At 39.2% G+C, this 23,210-nt stretch overlaps 1 protein-coding gene across 7 annotated transcripts in view; it reads right to left on the bottom strand.

The window, feature by feature from the left end:
- Positions 1 to 5,917: 5,917 nt before the first annotated feature.
- Positions 5,918 to 23,210, bottom strand: part of ATP8A1 (ATPase phospholipid transporting 8A1) — a 229,724-nt gene continuing 212,431 nt past the window's right edge. For all 7 annotated transcript variants that reach the window (XM_015084122.3, XM_053217412.1, XM_015084124.3 and 4 more), the window contains 4 exons: positions 20,669 to 20,757; positions 19,868 to 19,960; positions 11,794 to 11,885; positions 5,918 to 10,610 (listed from right to left, as the gene is read on the bottom strand). In XM_015084122.3, coding sequence (XP_014939608.1) covers positions 10,513 to 10,610; positions 11,794 to 11,885; positions 19,868 to 19,960; positions 20,669 to 20,757 — 372 coding nt within the window. In that variant the 3' untranslated portion in view covers positions 5,918 to 10,512. The remainder of the gene's footprint in view (positions 10,611 to 11,793; positions 11,886 to 19,867; positions 19,961 to 20,668; positions 20,758 to 23,210) is intronic.

Below are 23,210 nucleotides of genomic sequence, written 5' to 3'. Positions count from 1 at the left end.
TCAGACAAGACACTCGTCATTCACCAGCCTCCTGCCTGGTCTCCACAACCTGGCCCCTTTCCCTCAATTTTGTTACCTACTTGACCTCTGTGGGTGTTGTTTTGGAGCCTCGGTTTATATGAATTCATGCTACGATATGTGACCCTCAATAGCTCTTTTTATATATATTTTTAAATACAACCATTTTAATTTTTTTTTTAAAGTAAGCTCTACACCCAAAGTGGGGCTTGAACTCAGGACCCTGAGGTCAAGCGTCACATGCTCTAATTGGCTGAGCCAGCCAGGCATCCCTCAGTAGCTCTTTTTATAATTTATTTTAAGGAGAGAGTGCACAAATGGGGAGAGGGGCAGAGGGAGAGAGAGACTCTTAAGCAGGCGCCATGCCCAGCACAGAGCCCGACACGGGGCTCCTTCCACGACCCTGGGATCATGACCTGAGCAGCGATCAAGAGTCAGATGCTCAATGGAGCCAGCCAGGCCCCCTTGAGTAGCTCTCTCTCTTTTTGTTTTAAAGTTTATTTATCTTGAGAGAGAGTGTGCGAGCTGGGGAGGGGCAGAGCGGGAGAGAGAGAGAATTCCAAGCGGGCTTTGCACTGTCTGCACTGTGAGCATAGAGCCCAATGTGGGGCTGGAACCCACAGGCTGAGATCATGGCCTGAGCCTAAACCAAGAGTCAGACGCTTAACCGACTGAACCACCCATGCGCCCCAGTAGCTCTTTTTAATAGAGCCACTTAGAGGTAGAATTCTAACCTGGGGGAGTTGTTTGGCCTTACCCTTTTGCTTTCTAGCTGAGGAAGCAAATTCAACGGTATCGTGCCTTTGCTCGGTCTGATGGCAGAGGAGCTCTGACTTCTGGTCCTCTGCTTTCTCCCGTAACCAAAAGTGGTGACTTCGGATGTCCCATATTGCTCAAAATAAGAAAGAAAGAGGGGGGGGGGCAGGTTGGGAGGGAGGCAAGAAGGGAAAGAGGGATGGCCGAACAGTAAAAGGAGAAACACTTGTGAGCATGCCTCTGGTACACACTCCTTTGTCATTAGACTGGTTTTATTCATGTTTGTTATATATTGCTCCTTTGATATTTTAAAAGCTAATCTCTACTGGGCTCTTATGAGCCAAAAGCTATTCCAAATATTTATATGCGCTAATTCCTTTCATCCTCCAAACAACTTCAAACAGGGAGGCATTAGAATTCCTATTTTACGCACTTGGAGGAGTGAAGTCACTTGCCCAAGGTCGCACAGTCGGCCCTGGAGCTTCATGCAAAACCAGGTTGAAACAGCAAGGAAACGCCTGCTTTGAGGTTTTGAAGTGTCTGTGCATGAAATCCACTGTGGGGTAAAGCATGAAACCCAGTCTCAATCTCCGAAGCAATGACTGTCAACTCTGTTGGGCCCAGTGAGCTCTCCTTAGAACAAATATTTTGTGCCATCCCTTTAACTGTCCTAAATTGAAATTTATAGGTAATATTAATCACTTACAGATACAATTTTTAAAAATCAATACAGTGTCTTAATGGTAAATAGGAGAAAGAAAAGGAAAATACTTCCAAATGTGACAGTTTCGGTAGACCTAACGAAGGTCCTAGATTTGCACCTCTATGCAGAACGACCGAAAAACGATAGCTCCAAATCCAGACTGATGCAGGGTTGCTAGACTGGCAACCCACACCCCCCGTTGCATTATTGCTGTTAATGTGATTTTTCCACTAACCTGTGCATTGTAGGATCTCTGTCAAGACAAAGACCCACCAATGAATACCCACGACACCTGCCCCTCCCCCTCCATCCCAGCTGTCTCCACACAATTCCACAATGTTCCTCTAGAGGGCAGAACCGCCTCCGCTGAAAACCATCTAACTTGTCAGCCTTCTCTAGTGGCTGTACTATTTGCCATCCCTCTGGAGAGCAGTTCTATTAGGCAAAATAATGCTAAGGAATTCAAAACGTTCACACCTGCAAACTTCTCTTCCTTAGCCGTGTGCGCCAATCAAGTTCATGGGCTCTAAGCTGTTTAAAATATACGGAGACATTGTGTCCTCATCGTAACCTGGCACTCAGTGACGCTGAATCAAATCATATCCCCACCTACTTGTTGACATAATACATGCCTTTGGACTTCTCTCTGAACGATATGTAGCTGATGTTATTATTATTTACACACCCAAGGCAGGCAACTTGGCCATCCTGTGGCAGATTTCCAGATATGGTCCGTCCGGCAAGCATTTATTGGACACCGCCTCTGGGTGAGGCACTGTGCTAGGGGTTGGGAGTGTCAAGATGAATAAAACGCAGGTCTGATTCAAAAAGCCACTATCTCCACAGACCCAGGCATGACGGCAAGTCCTTGTGATAAGCTGTTACAGAGGCTCTATAAAAGAAGCACATTGTCTTTCCTGCTTTCCAGGAGCTCGCAGTCACTTAGGGGAAGATGAACCCACAAACCGACGCTTAGAATTCATTCTGGTAACTGCAATGATAGGGGACGTGTAGAGTGTCCAGGCGGCACATACAAAGGGCACCTCGCTTTTCTGGAGGGGTTGAGATCTAACCTGGGCCTCTGGATGCATGGGATCTGAGTGAGGAAGGCTGGGTCGGGGAGGCAGAGAACAGTGCTAGGAATGAGAGGAAGAGCATATTAAGCAAAGAACTGTAGAATGGCAGAGAAGCACCCACCGGCATAAAAGAACAAGGAGCAGTCTGGAAACTAGACAATTCAAAGAGTGAGGGTGAAGAGATGATCAGGCTCAGTATCAGAGGTCTTGAAAACTAGGGTGGTTGGATATACATCACATGTAAGGGGAACCTCGACAAGGTCCATGAAGGAGAGCAGCTTGATCACATCTTCATTTTAGCCTAGAGAACAAGGGTCACGTCAAATCACCTGATATTTCCAAAGAGAGGCTCGCCACAACCTGCCACAGCACCAAAGTACGGTGGAAATCTGGCTGATTGATGCTTTATTACTTCCCCCAAGAATTAGAGTCCAAACATCCTAAAATCATGATTATTTTGAAGAACGGAAGTTCTACACTTTGAAAGGTACTTATGCAAACAATGGGTAACATTTACTAAGCACCACATGTGTCTCAAGTCTTTATGAACTGTAATATTTAATCCTCACACCCCTGAAGTGAGGGTTGTTATCACGCCTGTTTTGCAGATGAAGAAATCAAAGCAGCAAGGTTGAACACTATGCCCAAGGCCAGACAATAATAGCAGAGCCAAGATTTGAACCCAGGCAGTCTGCTTTCAAATTCTACATTCTTTTTTTTTTTTTTTTTGTATTCTCTTGAACAAAATTTTTATTTTTTTGATTTTTTTTAATTTTATATATGAAATTTATTGTCAAATTGGTTTCCATACAACACCCAGTGCTCATCCCAAAAGGTGCCCTCTTCTCAAATTCTACATTCTTTATGATACATAACCACACAGCTCCCTCCCCACTGGAATGCAAGCTCTAGAATTTCTAGAAGGTCTAATTTTCTTGGGAAAAAATCAGCCAACCTACTTTTCAGAAAATCTATTGGGGACAAAGTGATTGATTGTGTAATATTGTACAAATCCTATAGAGAGAGGGGATTGTAACAGTCAGTAGAGCTGTGCTACAGCATGAAACACAGAATTAAATGTAAAGCGTGAATAGAAATACTAGATGACAAACGCATCTCCCTTTACACACAAGAAACTTGGGAGACCAGATGATCTAGCATGGATTTTGGAGTTATAGTGCCTGGCTTAGTTTTCTGGATCTGTCACTTATAAGCTGAGTGACTTTGGGCCACTTACTTCACTGTGTCTCAGATTTCTCATTAAAAAAAAAAATTTTTTTTTAATGTTTGTTTTTGAGAGACAGAGCGTGGGTGGGGAAGGGCAGAGAGAGGGAGACGCAGAATCCGAAGCAGGCTCCAGGCTCTGAGCTGTCAGCACAGAGCCTGACACAAGGCTCACACTCACAAACCGTGAGATCATGACCTGAGCCAAAGTCAGATGCTTAACGGACTGAGCCACCCAGGCGCCCCCTCAGTTTTCTCATTTGTAAAATGGACATATTAGTGGTACCTTATTGCTTTGGGTTATCTTGAGAAATAAGTTAGAGTCACTGTTTCCAATCCCTTGCATTCTAGTGGGGAGGGAGCTGTGTTGTAATTAATGACAAATAATAGAAAGCAGATGAAACACCCTAGAATAGAAACAAAAAGGCTAAGAATTGTGGGGGTTGGGGTGGGCAGATCTAACTGCTGATTGGAGTGCAGGGAACAGAGAAAATGGCCTTGTGGTTGATGGAGTGAGTCATGAAAATCCATGGCCCCTGTTGCTACCTGGCCAACTTCTCCACGTTGCCAGGGATAGAGCACTCTCCCACCCCGCTGCGTATTCATGACCTGTACGTTTTATCATCTGCTTTAGAAAAATGTATTTAATAAATTTGCTTTAAAATGAATCATTTTAAAGCCAACAGATTGTACTTTTAATTGTCCAATTGGATCGATTGTTCCGTCTTATTTTCCCTATTTGCTTTTTCTTGGTGTTATTGTTAGTTATTCCATTTGGTGGAGAACTTGCCAGACTGACTTAAACCCGTAAGATTTCTAAAGTGAGATAATGAAAAAGGTTCCTGAAAGTATATACAATCACAGTTAGGAATTTGATTCAGTTCATTGGGCTGGGATCTGTTTACCTTTGCACAACCTAAAAAAATTATTTAGTATACACTCAGGAAAAACAAGAAATTAAACATATATTAAACTATTACGGAGACAAACTGTTGACATATTTTGACATGGATATGGCCGTTTTAAAACTGCTATTAGATATTAATGCAATTATTCTGACATTGTTATTTGAAATCCTAGTTTGTACATGAAATAAAAACAATGGTAAAACAGATTCCCTATTTTCCAGAAATTTTGACTAGCCTCCTAATGAAATTGTCCAGGTTAGGAAGACCTTTTTTCATTAGAATGAGTGGCTCTGTGTTACCAAAATGGAAGCTGAGCTTAGAGATGCCATACGCACACAAACTTTAAATGGGGAAGACATGTTGAATTTATGAGAATGTTATTTCAAGTTTGCTGCTTCCTTTAGTATTTAGGGCGTATTAGCATCCGAAACCACGGGGTCAGTATAAACAGCGTGCACATTTCGAGGGGGCGTGGAGATGCAGGTGAAAATCGTTTGACATAATTCACAGGTGACTTTTCTGTACACGTTGTTTTGCTGTGGTTTTGCTTGGGAGTCCACGTGCAGCCCATGTCCCTGGAAAGACTGAGGGAGAGGAAGTGGGGCCCTCAGCCCTCGCTAGTAAAACCAGAGGCTTCTCAAACTGCTCCCTCAAGTGTTTCTCTGGGAACGAATCCCATTCCAGCAGTTTCCAAAATCGCTGCTTCATTTGTTTCTCTTTTACCAAATGATGCTTGTTTCTGATAAGACTATTGTCCTCATACCCAGTGTTTCTGGTGCTTTTGTGTCACACGTGTAACATTTTTTGGTTACTTCCTTCACATGTTACTGGCTAAATGTGGCCATGTAGCTTGGGTAGGTTTGCTGAGGTGAAAGGATGGAACCGTGAATTAGCTGTTGACTTGTAGGCTGATTTAAATATGGAATGGGGATAATCCTGGGAGGCTTTTCTGACTGAAGAATCAAAATACAGGAATTTTATTCAAAGAAATTGGGGGGGAGGGTACTCAAATTAACCATGTCTCTTACCAAACTAGACTTCACATGTTCCCCCTCATGTCTCCTTTAGTTGGATTAAAAGGAAGGGCTATTTTCTAGATCACTGGGGTTATAAACAAAATGTTAAAGTGCCATTAAGTGGAGACACCTTCTCAGACTATAATTACACTGGCTTTGAAAGTTTTATAAAGCAACAAAGTTTTTAAAACTAGCAATTACAACTGCAACAATTCCTTTATGTAATGGTACAGTTTATTTCATTTTTAATAACAATTAGAGGACAAAATGTTTAAAATTTGCAATTTAAAACATGCACATTCACAAAAGGCCAATGACACATAACACTGCATAGAACTGAATATTACTCAACTTTAATAACTATTTATGAAACACAGTGCATTGAACATCGAGATAAACAAACCTGAGAAAACTATGATCACAGATTCAATACTCTCCACTCATGCAGCTTCACAATTTCTACAGCAGTTTCAGCAGGAATGGTTTTTCATGGAGCTGAAAATACTATTTTATCTTAAATGCAAACTGCAATTTTCCATAGTAGCTGCCTCCCAAGGCTGCCTTTTTTTTAACTTAATAAACTTGAAAATGTGAAAAATGAAGCTTGAAATAGCTAAACAAACAGCAAACAGTATTTACTGCATTTATGGCTTCTATTCTAGAACCATGAAACATAAAAATATTTATTATTTTTTAATATTCTGCTCTCGGTTTTTGCAAGAGCAGATTTACCTATGGAAAGTTGCTGTTAATTCAAAGTAAGCATGTATAAAATCTAGCTTTTTTCCCCTCCTTACGGGAGATTTATTTGCTGAGAAGTTTTGTGAGCTTTATTAAGAAAAGTTCTTAGAAGCAAGCTAAACAAAAGTTGCAATTAATTTTTTGCAAATTTGTTTGTAAAATAATTTACTTATTAAAAAAAAGTTGCGCAGAGAACCAATTAATTTGTCCACTGAATATTGAATTCCAGGTAGGCCATGACAGAATTTTATAAGGCAGAAATAAACATCAAGATTTACAGCAGTAGCCATGCATTGGCCTGGACCACTTTAAATATTAATTCATGCAAACCATAAACCTATCAAAAACACAGCTGCTTTCATACAGAAAATAAATCAAGACGAGAAATGGAAAACATTTATTTCCTTTCCTTCAAAGTTTAACTTACATTCCATTTTAATAGCCACTGAAGGTTAATTAAAATGCAGCAAAGTATAACTAAGTCTCACAAGTGACTTCAGTTATTTTAACGTGAGAAAAATCAGATTATGATCTCTTAAAGAAGCATTATAGAAATGTTCATCATTAAAAAGCATTTATTAGGCACCAAACTGCATGGTATTACATTAATTTACAAAAAGAATTCCACAGATCTGGTCCACATGATGTGAATGGGGTGGGTGTTTTCCCGATAAATTTTATAAATGGTTATTTATAAGGTTATAGACTTATTTGATGAAATAAGTTTTAGAACCGGGAACTCTCCTAGGGCAACTGCGCAAAAATAAACACTGATGATCACGTAGCATGGTAACAGTTAGGACATTGTTATAAATAATTTAAAAACTACAAATATACAATCTTTTACTTTCAGACTTGCACTCAGTTCCTGAAAGACTATTTTCAATGACAAGTTACAAGTGATGTACAGTGCACACAATGCAGAACAAATTATCATGTGATGTTCATATCTGATACGAGAATGCTGAACTGCAGAATTATAAAACAAAACTTCATGATCAGAATAGGTGTTGATTTCTGGAACTCACTTTTCCCCCCTGAAAATTAAGAGGAATGAGTGACTCCATTCAATGACCATATAATTCATGTAAATAAATAATACTATTGAATAGAATACACGTTCACCTGACTTGATGAGAAAAAGGTTTCCCATGAAATCTGCAACATTGCTGAAACTGGCTCACGTGAGATATCCAGTGGGGTGTGGGAGGGTGGGCAGCAAATGCATCATTTTAAATTTGCTACATTCCTGAGAAACATCATTCTCCTGCTAACAATTTCTGCCAGATAGCATCTTTCTGGGTGTGAGACACAGATCTATTTTTATATGTATATATAAAACATTTAGAAAGTTCATGCTCAATATCACCGTGTACTACCCAACACTAAAGAAGCAACTCCCAGCTTTTCAATGTTAAAGGAATGAGGATTTTCTGCTGTAAGTAGTATTTTCTGAATTGTAAACATTGTAAAGCAACGGTGTTAGCATTTGCCAAAGTCCCTACAAGGGACTTTTTAATTGAAGAGTATGTGTCCTTTATTTCAGAAAATACAAGTTGAAAGTCATTTCAGCTGTTTGTTTTAATCCTAGTAAAACTGTGTTACTTTTCCCCTCTTTGGAAGGTTAAAAAATCAGAGGGTTTTCTCTAACACTATAAAATCAGTGCCACTGTAATGCTGTGTTTTAAGTTTTACCAAGGCGACCACTCCCTGCTGCCCAACCCCCTCTCTCACCCAAGAAGCAAAGGAATTGACTTAATAATTCATAAATAGGACTAGAAATTAGCCATATTTCAGACCATGATCTCGTACGTTAATTAACCATGGGTATTCTCTTCTACTCATGTTAAGAGCTCCATAGAAATAATCCATGTTTTAAGATAAAAATAAAACTTTTCATTTTTTGAAGCCAGAAAATTCAGTTCCATTAGATTCATCACATTTTGCTATTAACATTTTGGAGAAGGACGCCGCTGACGAGGAGGAGGAGTTCTGATCTGTACCTGCGAGGAAGTGCTTCTCTGGAACGGGGTACTTCATTCTTGTTTTTGGATTTGTGTGGCTTGACCTTGACTATCACCACTGCGAGGCCTGGGAAAGCTGCTCCATTCAGCGGACAAAAGTCCGTGACTGCAGAATTTTGCAGGTGATCTCAGACTCTTCTTACACGTGTGGACTTTCTAGATGTTTCGATTCACAATTTTCTTAATCTGAACCCCAAAGGGGAATGCTCTAGGAAGTGAACTATGTCAACCCCTTGCTCCCCTTAGAATTATGTATGTGTTATAACCTCTCTTATTTACAGAAAATGGGAGGGGGGGCATACTTGTAACTAAATAGCTAAAAATACAGAGAAGGAAATGACGTATAACCTAATTTTAAATCTAGATTAAGAAAAAGGGTTAAAAGAATGAGACATTATTAAACTCAAATCACCTCTCTTTGCAATTCTAGTTGACTTTTTTTTTTTTCAAGAGGAAGTTCTACCCATTTTGCTGGTAAGTCCACTTAAAGGCAAACAGGATTCTGAATAAAAGGCAGAAAGTTTGCTTCAATCTCTGAAGTGTATCTGAAAACTAGAATTCCTTTTTATTTTTATTTTTAAATGAAAGCATTCTTTTAAAAATAGTATAGAAAACTGGTTGTGGTTTTTAAACAGCCCCTTCACCATTTATCGTTGGTAGCAAAATAGGCGTTTTTAGGACATGTCTCAGAAATGCTGAAAATAATTAAATTAAACTGAACATACATTTAAAACCATAGCAACAGAATCTACTCGTGATGAAGACTGTCTCTGACTGTAAAGCAACAGGCTTGAGTAAAACAGGTGTTTTTAAAATGGGGAAAATGTACCACTGATTTGTCCCAATTAGCAGCATGTGACTAATTTGGGGGAGCTATTTGAAAAGTGAACTGTGAAGTAATTCTCAGTGTTAAATACAGGGGTGGTCACCATAACACGGGGTGTGCTATATAAGACAGCAGGCATCTCTAGCAGAACTATAGAAAGAACCAAAACACAGGACAAAAGCCGAGCCTATGTACATTACAAAAGCCCATGCATTTATCCGACATGGTATTCCAAACACCTCGACAGAAGCACTGGGACTCTCACATAAATATGTAAGCAAATTTTTCTTGAGAGAGAAAACTTTAAGACAAAATGACATCACTCAATCTTCAGCGGAAGCCAGGGTTTTAGAAAAATCTAGAGACACCTCATCAGAAATGACTGAGACATATATACAGATTAAAAATCAATATCATGATGACAGAGTCACATTACCACGTGTGCCCTCCAACTTCAACAAGTAAACAAGACAAACAAGAAAGAAGCATTTGTAAGGCCAAAGGTGCAACATCACAGATTTGAGTAGCAAATGCCTTGAAATACTCATTTTTGCAAATCACTCTTACATTTGAAAAGTCAAGCATGCAGATCCTACAGCAGAACTGGAGGTAAACTTTCTTTTAAATTTCTGGGCAAATGACTACTGAATGAGAAATACACTTATTGAACTTCTTTGGCAAACATTTATCAAGACAATTTTTGACACGAACACTTATTAATGCCTTGTTTAGAAATTTTGCTCAGTAAGGTGAGTCAGTTCCTTAGAGAAGAGTGCTGGTTTTTTTTCAGCATATTCTGAAATCTAAGTCTGGATATCAAGAGTCCCTTTAAATTATTACCATTTTAGAGTTTTTAAATGGTTGGTTGCCTTGTGGTATATCCAATCAACTGATAGTCAGTTACAGCCCCAGAGTAACGGCATAAGACTCCTGACCTATTCTCAGTTTTAAGAAAGCATTCTGGCAAGATACAAGGTCATTTTCAATTTCTGCTTACAAAGACTCAGCAAATACTTTAAAAAATCTGAAAGAGATGGTGTTACAGTATAGTGGCACAGTGCTTATGTCTATAATATACATGAATCTGAAGGTCAATCAACGAGATGAGCTCAGATCCACTTTCCCCTCCTTGGACCAGACTGGAATTGGTCAGCAGATTCCGGGAAGACCTGGGAGCTCTCCTTAGAGACCTGGTGGAGCCAGCCTCGAAGCCCCGCCCATCACCATTCATCAGGTCTCTGCTTTGTGGTGTCATATGCTCTAATCACTTCAGATTGTGAGACGATCCCGTTCTCATCTTGTGAGAAAGCATACCCATCTATAAGTTAGAGAGGAAACAGAAATGATCACCGTGAGGTCACTGGGAATCTCTATTCTGAGTTTTAAGTACTTATTTTCCGATCGCGGGGATCTCATATAGCCCTCCTGCCCTCAAAAGTGTGCACGAAGACATGAATTTTTAACATCCGGAGAAAGATGCAGACTCATCTATAACAGGAAGAGTGGGCTGACTGCAGGTTGTCAGCTGAGATTCTATGAACTCTGCCCCACGGATGCTTTCAACCCCCCTCGGTCTTCCTCATGGCATCTCAAATCCAAGCCAAGCCTTCCAACTTTTGCTTCCTGGCTACTGGAGGGTGTGGGAGTCTAGTCAAGTGGGCACATGCATTTCCATACACATCAGGTGGATGAGCCAGAAGGAAGAACAAAAGTGAGGAGGATTCACAATTAAACACACGTAACTGCCAAAGGTGGAAAAGGGGACTCCTTCCTTGGGACAACATCATCCTTGGCTCTTGGCGTCTACAAATAAACTCATTTGTGCCCCAACATGGCTGGGGATAAGCAACGGCCCCCAAGGGGGTCTCATCTTTAGAAAAGGCCTCTTGAAGTATAGAAAGCAAAAGCATTGAACATGAGTATACGTAAATGAAAATAAATTACATGTGGAAACAACATGAAACAAAAGATATATGACTAACACAAATACATTTACTACAGGGCTTTATATATTATATTCTCTTTTAGATCCTTGAAATGTTAAGAGGGCATGATACCTAATAATTTCTTACAACTCTAAATATTCATAAACATTTTTGAAGGGGGAAATATATGTTTCTGTGCCGTATGAAAGCTGAAAAAGCCCTTGCAAAGTTGTTCAAGTAGAAAAGATAACAGTACGGAGGGAGCTTTTAAGACTTAAGATTTATTTTACTGGTTCGTCTTAAGATTTAAGGAAGCAAGGGGCATGTGGAGATATTATTTCTTCAAGTGAAAGCAGCAGGATTTTAACATGCTTTGTCTTGTCTGCTGGAAATGAGACGGTTGTGGTCAGAGGTTTCTCTCACTGGTCATTTATGTAACGTGTTGCAAGTACGCAAAACTTTTTTTCGGTGTTAATGTTAAAAAGTTGAATATTCCTAAAGCCCAAACCCTGCTGTCCTAAACGCTCTGACGTGACGGCAGAGAATTTATTTGCAAGTCAGAACTCAGATACTCACGGAGCAGGTTTTGTTGCAGCGATTCAGATCGGTACAAGTTCACGTGGTTCTTCTTAAAGACGTTCTTGAGCAGTTGCGCCCTCTCCGTGAGGCTGTGGGGCAGGTGCAAATGTGTGAAATGAATTATCAACTCGGCAGAGACCCCAGTGTGCCCACAGGACCACCAGAGAATCAGACTTAAACAAAAGATTGCTTGAGAGGTCTGTAGTCTAGGGATTCTTTTTGCCCCGTTTTCTCAGATAGCAAATGAGATTTCAAGTATTTAGATACTTCCAAGACCAGCTTTCCCCAGAGCTAAGGAGAGTTTTGTTCCCAATAATCCAGCCAAAAGAGTTCTCCACCCCCTAGTTATATTTAAGTCAAATGGGAATACAGAACCTGTACAACACAGTTAATAAAAAAATACAAAATCTGCCAGCAGCGCCATTAACTTCTAAAATCCTGGTTGACTTACTACGTACGTACTGAGCGTGGCATTTTTAGAGTCACAAAAATTATTACTCTTTTTCCTACTTTGCACATATTTTGGTACAAAATAATATTTTTTTAGTGATGCAAAGAAATCCTAAAAATTACACGAAGAAGAGATTCCATAGACATTTTAATTAGAAAAGTTCCATTACCTGCTCCAATGTGGTATGAAATGTGTTCCTTAATTTCATTTTAAAATAAAACTATTTTCAGAAAATAATATGAGGTAAAACGACAAGGAAAATATTTATTTCTCAATAAACGTTTAGAATAATCTCCACAGAAACAAATCCACGTAATTAATTATGTAACGCCTAGAAGCAACACTGCAAGAAATAATGCATCTGTTTTTTTCCACTGCGTGTAGAATGGTGTCTCCCACAGCAGGAAGCCAATTATTTGTCAAATCAATGAGTTCGAGTAATCATTGTGAAATACACTTTAAACATCACACCAGGCCTCCCAATCATGCCATTTCTCCAGTGGTTGATGTATAAAACTTTGCTTTGATATCAAAGAACATAAGAATCCTAATAAGTAATCCACATGTGCTACAGCAAATGTTTACGCAATTTTGTTTTAATCACTGGAATGTGCTCAGTTGAAAAATTTCCATCTTGGGTTTTTCCCCCACTATAAAAGTTTTAGTTAAATTGTTCTGTCAGCTTTGTGTTTTGCCAAATTTTCTGAAATCCTGAAGTGGAACAATTGTTATCATATACAAAGAATAAAAATAAAAGAATCCTCCGCAGAATGAACTCGTAATTATGCAAACGTTTAGGCTTTCGCTGAAGTAAAATATTTAGCAATGTTGACATTTGTAGTTATCTTCACATATTTTTCAAGTCGAGGGATGCTGTAAATGGTACTTATTAGACATACTTCATTGTCACTGAGAATTAGCTACATTAAGGCAAGAAAGCTAATTAATCTAAAACTCTGGTGGATTTGCAAATAGTTGTAAAACTTGTTTTTGCCAGTGAAATAAACAGATATGGGGAATGAGAAGGGGCCATTTTTAGAGTCGCTTTTCTACTCTGTTCTTAAAATGATCTAACATTACAGACCCAGAGACCCTGAGGAACACTAAAACATGTAACTGCTTTGAGGAAGTCGGCAGCCTTAGCGGCAGGTGGTCTGATTTTGTTAGCAGAGCATTGCGGACGGGGTGCTGGGAAGTCTCTGGTGTTTAAGATGGAAATGACTACAGACAACTAGAGGTTGGCAATGTATCAGGATGTAGCTTCTTCTCCCCCAAATACGTTTTCCAGGTTTCAGGCTGGCCTTCCTAAATGCATAATACTTTAATATTATAACATTAAATGTTAAGAAGGCAGATGTGGGAATTTTATCTGTCCTATTACGAAACTTAGATGTAGAAGATAATGTAGTTTGTAATAATCATTCATATGAGGCTATCCTTTCACTCAGCTGTTGCATCAAGTTAATGCCTAGTGTTCAAAAACAAAGCGCAGTAAGAAAGCTTTCTCAGGAAAGGAGTGCATTACTGGGGGCAGAGCATGGGCTTTGGAATCTTAACTTTAATTCTGAGTCTGTTACTTATTAGCTGAGGAGCCTCAGGCAAACCTTTCTTGGTCCTCTCATACACACCAGGAGGATAATCCCTAACCAATGGTGGGGATTCAGGGAATTGTATGGTTTCTAGCACAGTGACTGGCACTTAGGAAGCACTCCACAAATGCTAGCCCTTCCCAACCTTGCCATTCTCCCAGCTCCCAAGGAATTTATTAAAAAAATTTGTTTAATGTTTATTTATTCTTGAGAGAGAGAGAGACAGAGCGTGAGCAGGGGAGGGGCAGAGAGAGAGGGAGACACAGAATCTGAAGCAGGCTCCAGGCTCTGAGCTGTCAGCACAGAGTCTGATGCGGGGCTGGAACCCGTGAACTGCAAGATCATGACCTGAGCTGAAATCGGACGCTTAACTGACTGAGCCACCCAGGCGCCCCATGACATCTATATAAACTTTTAAAATTCTGGCAGGTGGGGCAGAGATCTACTCATCTTATGACCACCCAAGACAATCTCCTTATGTAAATTCCCTTGCCAATTAAACCTGACACCTATCAATCTGGAGTGGCCTGCCTCTTTCTTTGGTCTCTCTCTCTCTCTCTCTCTCTTTTTTTTAATGTTTATTATTTACTTTTGAGTGAGAGAGAGAGAGAGAGAGAGAGAGAGAGACAGAGCGTGAGCAGGAAAGGGGCAGAGAGAGAGGGAGACACAGAATCTGAAGCAGGCTCCAGGCTCTGAGGCATCAGCACAGAGCCTGACGTGGGGCTCGAACTCACAAACCGTGAGATCTTGACCTGAGTTGAAGTCAGATGCTTAACTAACTGAGCCACCCAGGTGCTTCTCCAAGGAATTTATTATAAAAAAAGAATCCACCAAAACAGAGATCATCACAAAACAGAAGACAACTTTGTGAGGATCCTTTTTGATGCCTTGGCTTATATTCAACATTAGCTCAACACGACATGTCTATTGCTGCATGTGAGTTTTGATTTACAAGGCTTCCACTCCAGTTCCACAGTAGGGAAACTACTAGGTTTTTGTTGTTGTTGTTTCCTGGACAACACCGAACGCTTGCTTTAGTTCTTGTAGAACAGAGTCCCTCCTATGAAATATAAATGCCATTCACAGGGGGGTGCTTAATAAATAATAAGTGATGATGATTTGTATTTGTCTAGTTTTATCCTACCTTTTGGGAACTACTCATCATTTCAAAATTATGCAGTTCTAGGCCTTTGATGTTTATGGGTACTGATGTTACTGTCAAGTCACATTATACATTGCATTAGTGACACGCAAACATTAATGGATATGTTAAAAAGTTCAGCTTTTCTTGAACAGCTTAACACTGTGAGAAGAACAAAAAGACTTTAGATACCTTCTCATTAAAACTCCATCCTTTTTTTTTTAATGTTTATATTTGAGAGAGAGAGAGAGAGAGAGAGAGAGAGAGAGAGGGAGAGGGAGAGAGGAGACAGTGTGGGAGCAGGGGAGGGGCAGAGAGAGAAACAGAGACAGAATGTGAAGCAGGCTCCAGGCTCTTAGCTGTCAGCACAGAGCCTGACATGGGGCTCGAACTCACAGACCACGAGATCATGACCTGAGCCCAAGTTGGATGCTCAACCGACTGAGCCACCAAGGCGCCCCTAAAACCCCATCTTAATTACAACTGTTAGTCAGTAGTTACTAAATTTTGTATGGTCTTTCACCATTTACATACCAAGCCATGTAAATTCTTAATTTGTTCAATGAAATTATGCAACTACCATTTAAATATTGTTACCTTATTTCCAAGCCCACTAAAATGTTTCAACTTAGATATTTGGTGGAGGTAAGGTGTTTCAACACACTGTGTTTTAAAATAATATTTCATTTAAAAGCACTAAGGAAAGCCTAGGTAAAACCCCATTTATTGTCCTGGAATACATTGCCTTAACGTATTTTCATTTATTTTTGAAGATTGGTAAGTTTGCATTTGACTTTATATTGGGTTGACAAAGCTACTTTGGTTGACTCATTAAAATGGATCCCCAGAAAGTAAAAAACCATCCAGACGTGGCAGCTGTCCTGTGGTAGGTGGTGGTGGGGAGATAAACAGTGATTATAACTGTCCTGATCTCTGCTCTGGAGGAGATAATACTTGTCATTCTGTCACTTTTCTTTACAAATGCTGAGTAGAACCATTATCACAGTGATAAGAGTAGGGTGGAGGAAAACATCTGATACATGCTCCTGTCCTAAACCTCTATGGAGGTTCGAATGTAACACTGATAGAAATCCAGTGTGAAAACTGAGAAACATAGTTTCTTTTCTATTAGTTTGGGGGCAGTGTTAAAATTGCTTTTTTTTTTTTTTTTTAAAGACAAATAATATAGGGAAAGGCCGAGAGAAACCATCATCACCATCCACATGGCCAAGTTATCTGACATCCATACTTCCATACTCTCTTCTTTAAAGTCAAGGCTGTAGTCAGTGCTATCGATAATAAACAAAGTATGGAAAGAGAACAAATGTCCAAAGACGGATGAATAGATAAAGATGTGGTATACACATACAATGGAGTATTACTTGGCCATCAAAAAGGAACGAAATCTTCCAATTTGGAACTACCTGGATGAAACTAGAGGGTATTACGCTAAGCGAAATTAGAGAAGACACATATCATATGACTTCACTCATATGAGGAATTTAAGATTCAAAACAGATGAACATAAGGGAAGGGAAGCAAAAATAATATAAAAACAAGGAGAAGGACAAACCATAAGAGACTCTTAAATACAGAGAACAAACTGAGGGTTGCTGGAGGGGCTGTGGGTGGGGGAAGGGCTACATGGGTAAGGGGCATTAAAGAAGACACTTGTTGGAATGAGCACTGGGTGTCATACATAGGGGATGAATCACTGGAACCTACTGAAATCATTATTGCACCATATGCTAACTAACTTCTATGTAAATTAAAAAATAACAATAAAATAAAAATAAAAATAAAAATAAAAATAAAATAAAATAAAATAAAATAACATGAATTTTCATGGCCTCAAAAAAAAAATAGTCGAGGCTATAGTGAAGGACAAATTAATGAGGAATGATCTGAAGATCCTGGGGAAAAATTCTATTTAGTAATGGCTGATGATAATATGCTGGCTTATGTCTACGGTTGGATAATAAAACATGGTGGATCTCATTATCACATTTGCCTGTACAAGATGTATATGCGTGCTTCTCATGCTTATGAAAGGTATCCCAGACTGCTCTGCCTCCAATGAGCCCAGTGTAAACATCCCTTATTTTAAAGCACTGGGTTTTTGAATTCACATTTGTTTGTGTTATTTTGTTTTAGAAAAGATGTTACACACAACTTATTGATGTAGATCTCCAGTGAGACCTGAGAGGCCTCTATTCCAAAAACTAATTATTATTTCTGCTATAAAATGTATGGATATTTATATCATAGAAAAAAAAAAACCACTGTCAATGCCTTTATACATATGGAACAAATGGTTTAGGTTCTTCCAGCAAATATTTGGTATAAACCTGTGAGGAAAAATTGAATTTCAAACTTTTTTGTATTTTGGAATTATAGATGCTTATGCTCCCGAGCGTTGGGGCCTATTCACAAAAAAGTAACAGCAGAGACAGGGTTTCAGGGCATATAAGTTATTTTCTTAACCAAAAATAATAAGCTATACCTACTTAGTGATCAGGGGCAAGACTTGCATTTATTCTCCCAACATTTTAGACTTAAATTGAATTCCACCATAACCCAAGGTTGAAAGCAACATACTGTACTTAGATGATCAAACACATCTCCCACCCCATCCCCCCAAATTTCATTGTAAGACTGGAGGGAATATTCCTAATTCACTGGATAATATGGTAATTGACCTACTATTTCCACTAAACAAGACTGTCTCAACCAAAATGTTTTAGATTTGAACATGAGTAAACATAAGACATACATTATTGTAAGTGCTAATCTGGATACAGTGCTTACAAGTTATAGTTTCTCTGATGCAGTTTCCCTTTATGTACAGTTTGACTTCACAATAGAGCTTAGTGGAGACTGAAACAAATTGGGGATGGCCAGCTTACAAGATGGCATCATTCTAGGACAAAGAAGTAAACCACTGTTACTTCTCTGGACATGACTAATTTGGAGAGTGTAACCTGTGTAACTCTAGGTTCTTATTTATCAAATTTTTATTTAACTACCCATGAGTCAACCATCTATTTACCACCCACTACTCAGCCATCCTTTCACCCACTCATTCATTCGTTCATTCATTCCTCAGGTCATTCTCTTGACCATTCAATCACCCATTCAACAAATGTTTATCAAGTGCTGTTATGTTCCTGGAACCGTGCTAGGTGTTGGGTCTCGGTAAAGACTAAAAAGGGGGCCTCTCTTTCAAGGAGCTCCTTCTAGTAGGGGAAACACACACATTATGATACAATAAAGTAAATGTGACAACAGAGGCACAAAGTACCCAGACAGCAGAGTAGGAACTAATCTCATGTAAGAAAACCTGAGGTAATTGCGTCGGAGCCGGGTTTTGAAAACTAGGAATCAGGCCGCCCAGTCTGGAGGAGGGTAGCAGCTTCTAAACAAGGGAGCAGCCTGTGCAGACTGGGAGGTATAAACATGGTGTTTTGGAGCTGAAATAAGTCTGACATCACTAGACTACCCAGAAATCACAATTTCACCCTCTTTGAAAATGTAGATAAGATTAGCTAACTTTCTTGAAATTTTACATGTATCTCATTCTCCAGGATTCCTAAAATAACCCTGGCAGTGGGGTGCCTGATCGGCCCAGTTAGGAGAGCATGCTGCTCTTTTCTTTTTTTTCTTTTTTAATGTTTGTTTATTTTTTGAGAGAGAGATAGAGTGTGAGTGGGGGAGGGGCAGAAAGAGAGGGAGACACAGAATCTGAAGCAGGCTCCAGGCTCTGAGCTGTCAGCACAGAGCCCGATGCGGGGCTCGAACTCACAGACCGCGAGATCATGATCCTGAGCTGAAGTCGGAGAGCCACCCCGCCAGGTGCCGCTGGGGTGACGAATTTGTACAGGACTGTCACGGCGATCCAGTGTGACAGTGCATATGAAGCGATCAGTGCAGCACCTAGCATGTAGTGAGCGCTCCACAAATGGCGGTGCAAGGACTTGTGCTAGAGAGGCACAGACTGGTGGGTGTGTGACGAGCCCTCCTGGCCTGAGGAGAGTGAGCCCAGGCTGGAAGCCAAGGTCTCAGCTTGAGTTCCCAGTCTGACACTTACTTAATCCTGTCAAACTGGGTAACAACAGTGGATAGTGATGACAGCGACAGACACCCGAGCAAAGCAGTTCCTATGGTGTAGACACAACTTGAGCTCATGTTAGCGCGAAGAAGGAAGAAAAAAGTAAATTCCTGGCATTACCTTCGTAATTGTGTTTTATTATAGACGGCTTTCAAATCAGTTTAATCTCTTTCTTATAATGCTTTGTGAATTTAGTACATTGGATTAGGGGTCTAACCTTGCTCTTTTGAGGGAGTGGTGCTGAGGAAAGGACTTGGAACACATAATTCACTTCACAGATGACCCATGCCAAGGTCAGTTCCTAATAAGCACTTACTGCTACTGTAGGGCACTTTGCCCTACGTCAAGCTCTGATTTTCCTGACACGCTATTTTATTACAGATACGGTGTCAAGCTAAAAGTCTTTTTTTCCTTTCATTTTAATAACACACTAATATTTGTAACCACCATTTATTTAAAGCTCATTAAGCACCACACACCAAGCTACCTGCTTGATCAATTAGATCTTATTTAATTCTAAAAACTATTCATGAGGTAGGTAATATTGCCCCCATTTTCTAGATGAGAAAACTGAGGCTCAAGAGCATTTTGCGACCTGGCTAAGGTCACACATAGCTTAGTGAGTGACAGATTTGACTGAATCTGCATCCCTCTGATTCTGAAATCTATCCACACTGCTAGTTCTATGTAAAGTCATAAATATAAGTTTTACCACTAATTTCCAACCACGAATGAAAGACAAAAGTTCACTTGGAAAAGAACATATTTAGTGTGTCTTTTACCTCTTTCCAAGCACAACTGCCCCTGGGTCTTGAGATTTTGCCTCCAGCTCCTGAACTTCATCTACCAATGTTTTAAAAGCAGTTCTCTTGATACTGGAAAAAAAAAAAAAGATTTGCATGTAAATCTTCATACAAAGACTTCACACTTTACAAAACTGGTTTATTAATGTGCTGCTAGGTACAACAGTAATCAGAGTACAGGCAACCAGTTTTCAATAAGAATCTAAAAATTACAGTAATTTTGAGCATGATGCAATTACAGAAACAACAGTCTTAAAAGGAATAGTTTAGGTTTATAAAAGTTAAAACTCTCAGAGTTATTAAATAAGCATCATAGAATTACCTTTAGGGATATCTTTTTTTTTTTTTGTGGGAAGAGACAGCATTTTAAAACTGATAATTGTTGAGAAAAATGAGTACAGTTTTAGTTCCTTTCATTCTATATTTTATATAAGCTTTGAAACAGGCAGGCAAAAACCTTTTTTTCCCACACTATTGTTCATAAATAAAATATATATGTGTTTGGAGATAACAGAATTTTTTCTTCTGCCTGGATTTTTTCTGGCTGATTTCTAAAAATGTACTGTCTACTATTAATAGAAAATACTTGCTCTACATCTTATTCAGTCTTTAACTTACTTTTCTAATTTCTGAATCACTCATTTCTTCTTTATTTATCAGGCAGAACTAATTAACACTACGAATTCTCACTAACATCATTGAGCTGATGTTACAACTGGAGAAATCTGAGGGTTAACACACATCTATACTTTTGTGTACACAGCCGAATAGTATACTTACACCTTGTAGGCCACATCAAGAAGCAGAGACGCCACGGGGATAAACAACAGGCCCATCCAAAAGACTCCGGAGCTAAACAACATGGCAGCCTGGGTAAACCATCAGAAACAACATTCCTTTAAAAACTAAGACATACATCACTCGTGTTTAATTTTTATATGATTTTAAGTAAAATAATTTAAAAATATTTCATTCTGCAAGAGGATATACAGTAACTAAATCCAAACTTGTGCAGAATCTGGAATCAAAAGCCAAATGTGTTAAAACATGTCTTTGCTACATCTATTTTTTTCCCCCTCAAGTAGCTAATATAGCAGGGTTTTACCATGTGCCAAATCTTTTCATACTTTTATGTGAGATTTTTATTACTGTGGTCACTATGCGGAGTAATAAACTTTGACCTTCTTTTATAACTTAGAATATCAAAATCAATCTTTTGGAGCAAACGTCAAATATACTCTGGCTTAAATTCTCTTATACTACAACATGTAAAATAAATCCTAGTTAGAAACTAAATTTACTATTTCTGGCCAATAAAAATTAACTTTGCTTTTGTAAAATATTACATTAAAAAATCATCCAGATAAATCATGATATGGTATAATCAAATTAAGATATCTATGATATTAGGCAGAATAATCTTAATTTTTGTTCAAAGATTTACATAACTTGCATTGATATGTCCTGTTACTGCTAAAGTCAAACCAAATATCTACTGTGTAAAACTCAAAGAAAAGTGTATTAAAAATATTTATAATCATTCCTTTGTATCAAATACTAAATGGCTATATCAGAACCTTTTGGGTTGCAAAGAAAATGATTCTATGCTTAAAAAATTAATAAACCTATTAGCTATTTGCAATTATAATAAAATCCCTTTGTAATATAATTAGATTATACAGAGTTTAAAAGGAATATGCCATACAGTAAAACCAAAAGAAATACTTTGTTTCACTTGGAGTCTCTGTTTACTAGAGTAAGTTTTCAGTACCTATTTAAGTGCATAAATGTAAGGGCAGAACTCCATTAAAAAGCAGTCAACTAATGCATGTACATTTGCACTCTACTCAAATTCACAAGGATTTTTTTTTAAATCAGGTGTGGCTCAGGACTTAAAAATGATCTAGAGTTTTATTCTTACAGGCCAATATGCAATTACATATTAACATTCCTAATCAATCAGTCCGTACCTAATACAAAGATTACTACTTTTAGATTATGTTTGAGATTACCTATTCATTCCGACCCTCAACTAAAGACCAGGTACTGATGTTTAATTTTTTTTTTTTTTGCATTAACATGGGCTCATTGATATAGACTGTCAGTTCAAGGATGCTATGGTTTCTTTTTCCCCATATATACGATTAAATAGCTCTGAGCACGTTCAAAATAAAAACACGGCATTACAAAAGAATTTCAGAAAATAAATGTGGCCACGTGGATTCAATGAAATAGCACCTATATTCTAGACACCGACAAGATGAAAAATATTCACATAAAAGTCACTTTATTTTATAAGCAAAACATGATCTTCAACATGTTTGCTGACATCGTCTATAGTGAAAACCAACAATTACTATGTAATAGGAAATGTCTATCAAATCAGTGGGATTTGTTTAGATTGAAGGCAGCTTTTTAGTGAGGTAAGGACCGAGAAAAAAAAAAAAAAACCACAACAACAACAACCCCCAAAACCACCACATTTCTTTTTCCTCCTGGGGGGAAAAGGTAGCTAAGATTCTAAGTCGCGTAACGGAAAATGCCCTCGTTTGCGTGGCTTAATTTTAATCTATTTTAATTTAGGGGCCAAAGAAGAAAGATTTATGCTTGCCCTTGCCACCTTGTATTAAATGTCGCTGGTGGAAAAGGCAGAAGTGGCGGAGACTCTGGGCTGCTAATTCTGACCATTGTGATGTTAACTATGAATGGGGAACAAGGAGCGCCCACTATTCAGTCCACCAGCCTTTGGCTTTACAAATGAACAACATGAATTGAGGGGAAAAAAGTTTTTCTGCGTCATATCTGAAAGCCTGTCAGATTTTTTTTTTCTTTTGCAGAGTTAATCCAAACCTAAAAGATTTAAAGCCGACATTCGCATTAAAGACAGAGTCTCTTTGTATTTTTTGGATGAAGGGGAGGGTGGGGGTGGGGGGGAGAAAAAATAAAATCCCACAGAGGTATTTCCTTCCTTTCTGTACAAGAAAGCTCCCCCTCAGTCTGTAGAGACCATTTTTGTCTCTAACTTTTCACATCTCGCCACTCGCAGGCAGGTCAGCTGGGGAAAGGCGCCCGATCCCCGCAGACAATGGGGGTAACAGGAACGGCCTGTTCGGGGCTGGGCTCGGGCTCCCTCCGAGAGCAGTTTGCAAATTGCTCTGAACGTGGGAGACTGCTGGGCCATGCCAAGCGGCCCCCACGGCCCCTCCTCGAGGCCCTGTGAAGCCAAATGGAGGCTGCCACAAAAGTGGCTCCCGGGGGACTTGAGAAAGGATCAGCCGCAGTCGCCGCAAAGCCGGTAAACTGGAGGGCACAGGCCTGCGCT

The sequence above is a fragment of the Acinonyx jubatus genome, chromosome B1 (genome assembly GCF_027475565.1).
Source record: "Acinonyx jubatus isolate Ajub_Pintada_27869175 chromosome B1, VMU_Ajub_asm_v1.0, whole genome shotgun sequence".
Classification (NCBI taxonomy): Eukaryota; Metazoa; Chordata; class Mammalia; order Carnivora; family Felidae; genus Acinonyx; species Acinonyx jubatus.
The sequence above is the reverse complement of the archived record's forward strand: the minus strand, read 5'-3'. Positions and strand labels throughout refer to the sequence as shown.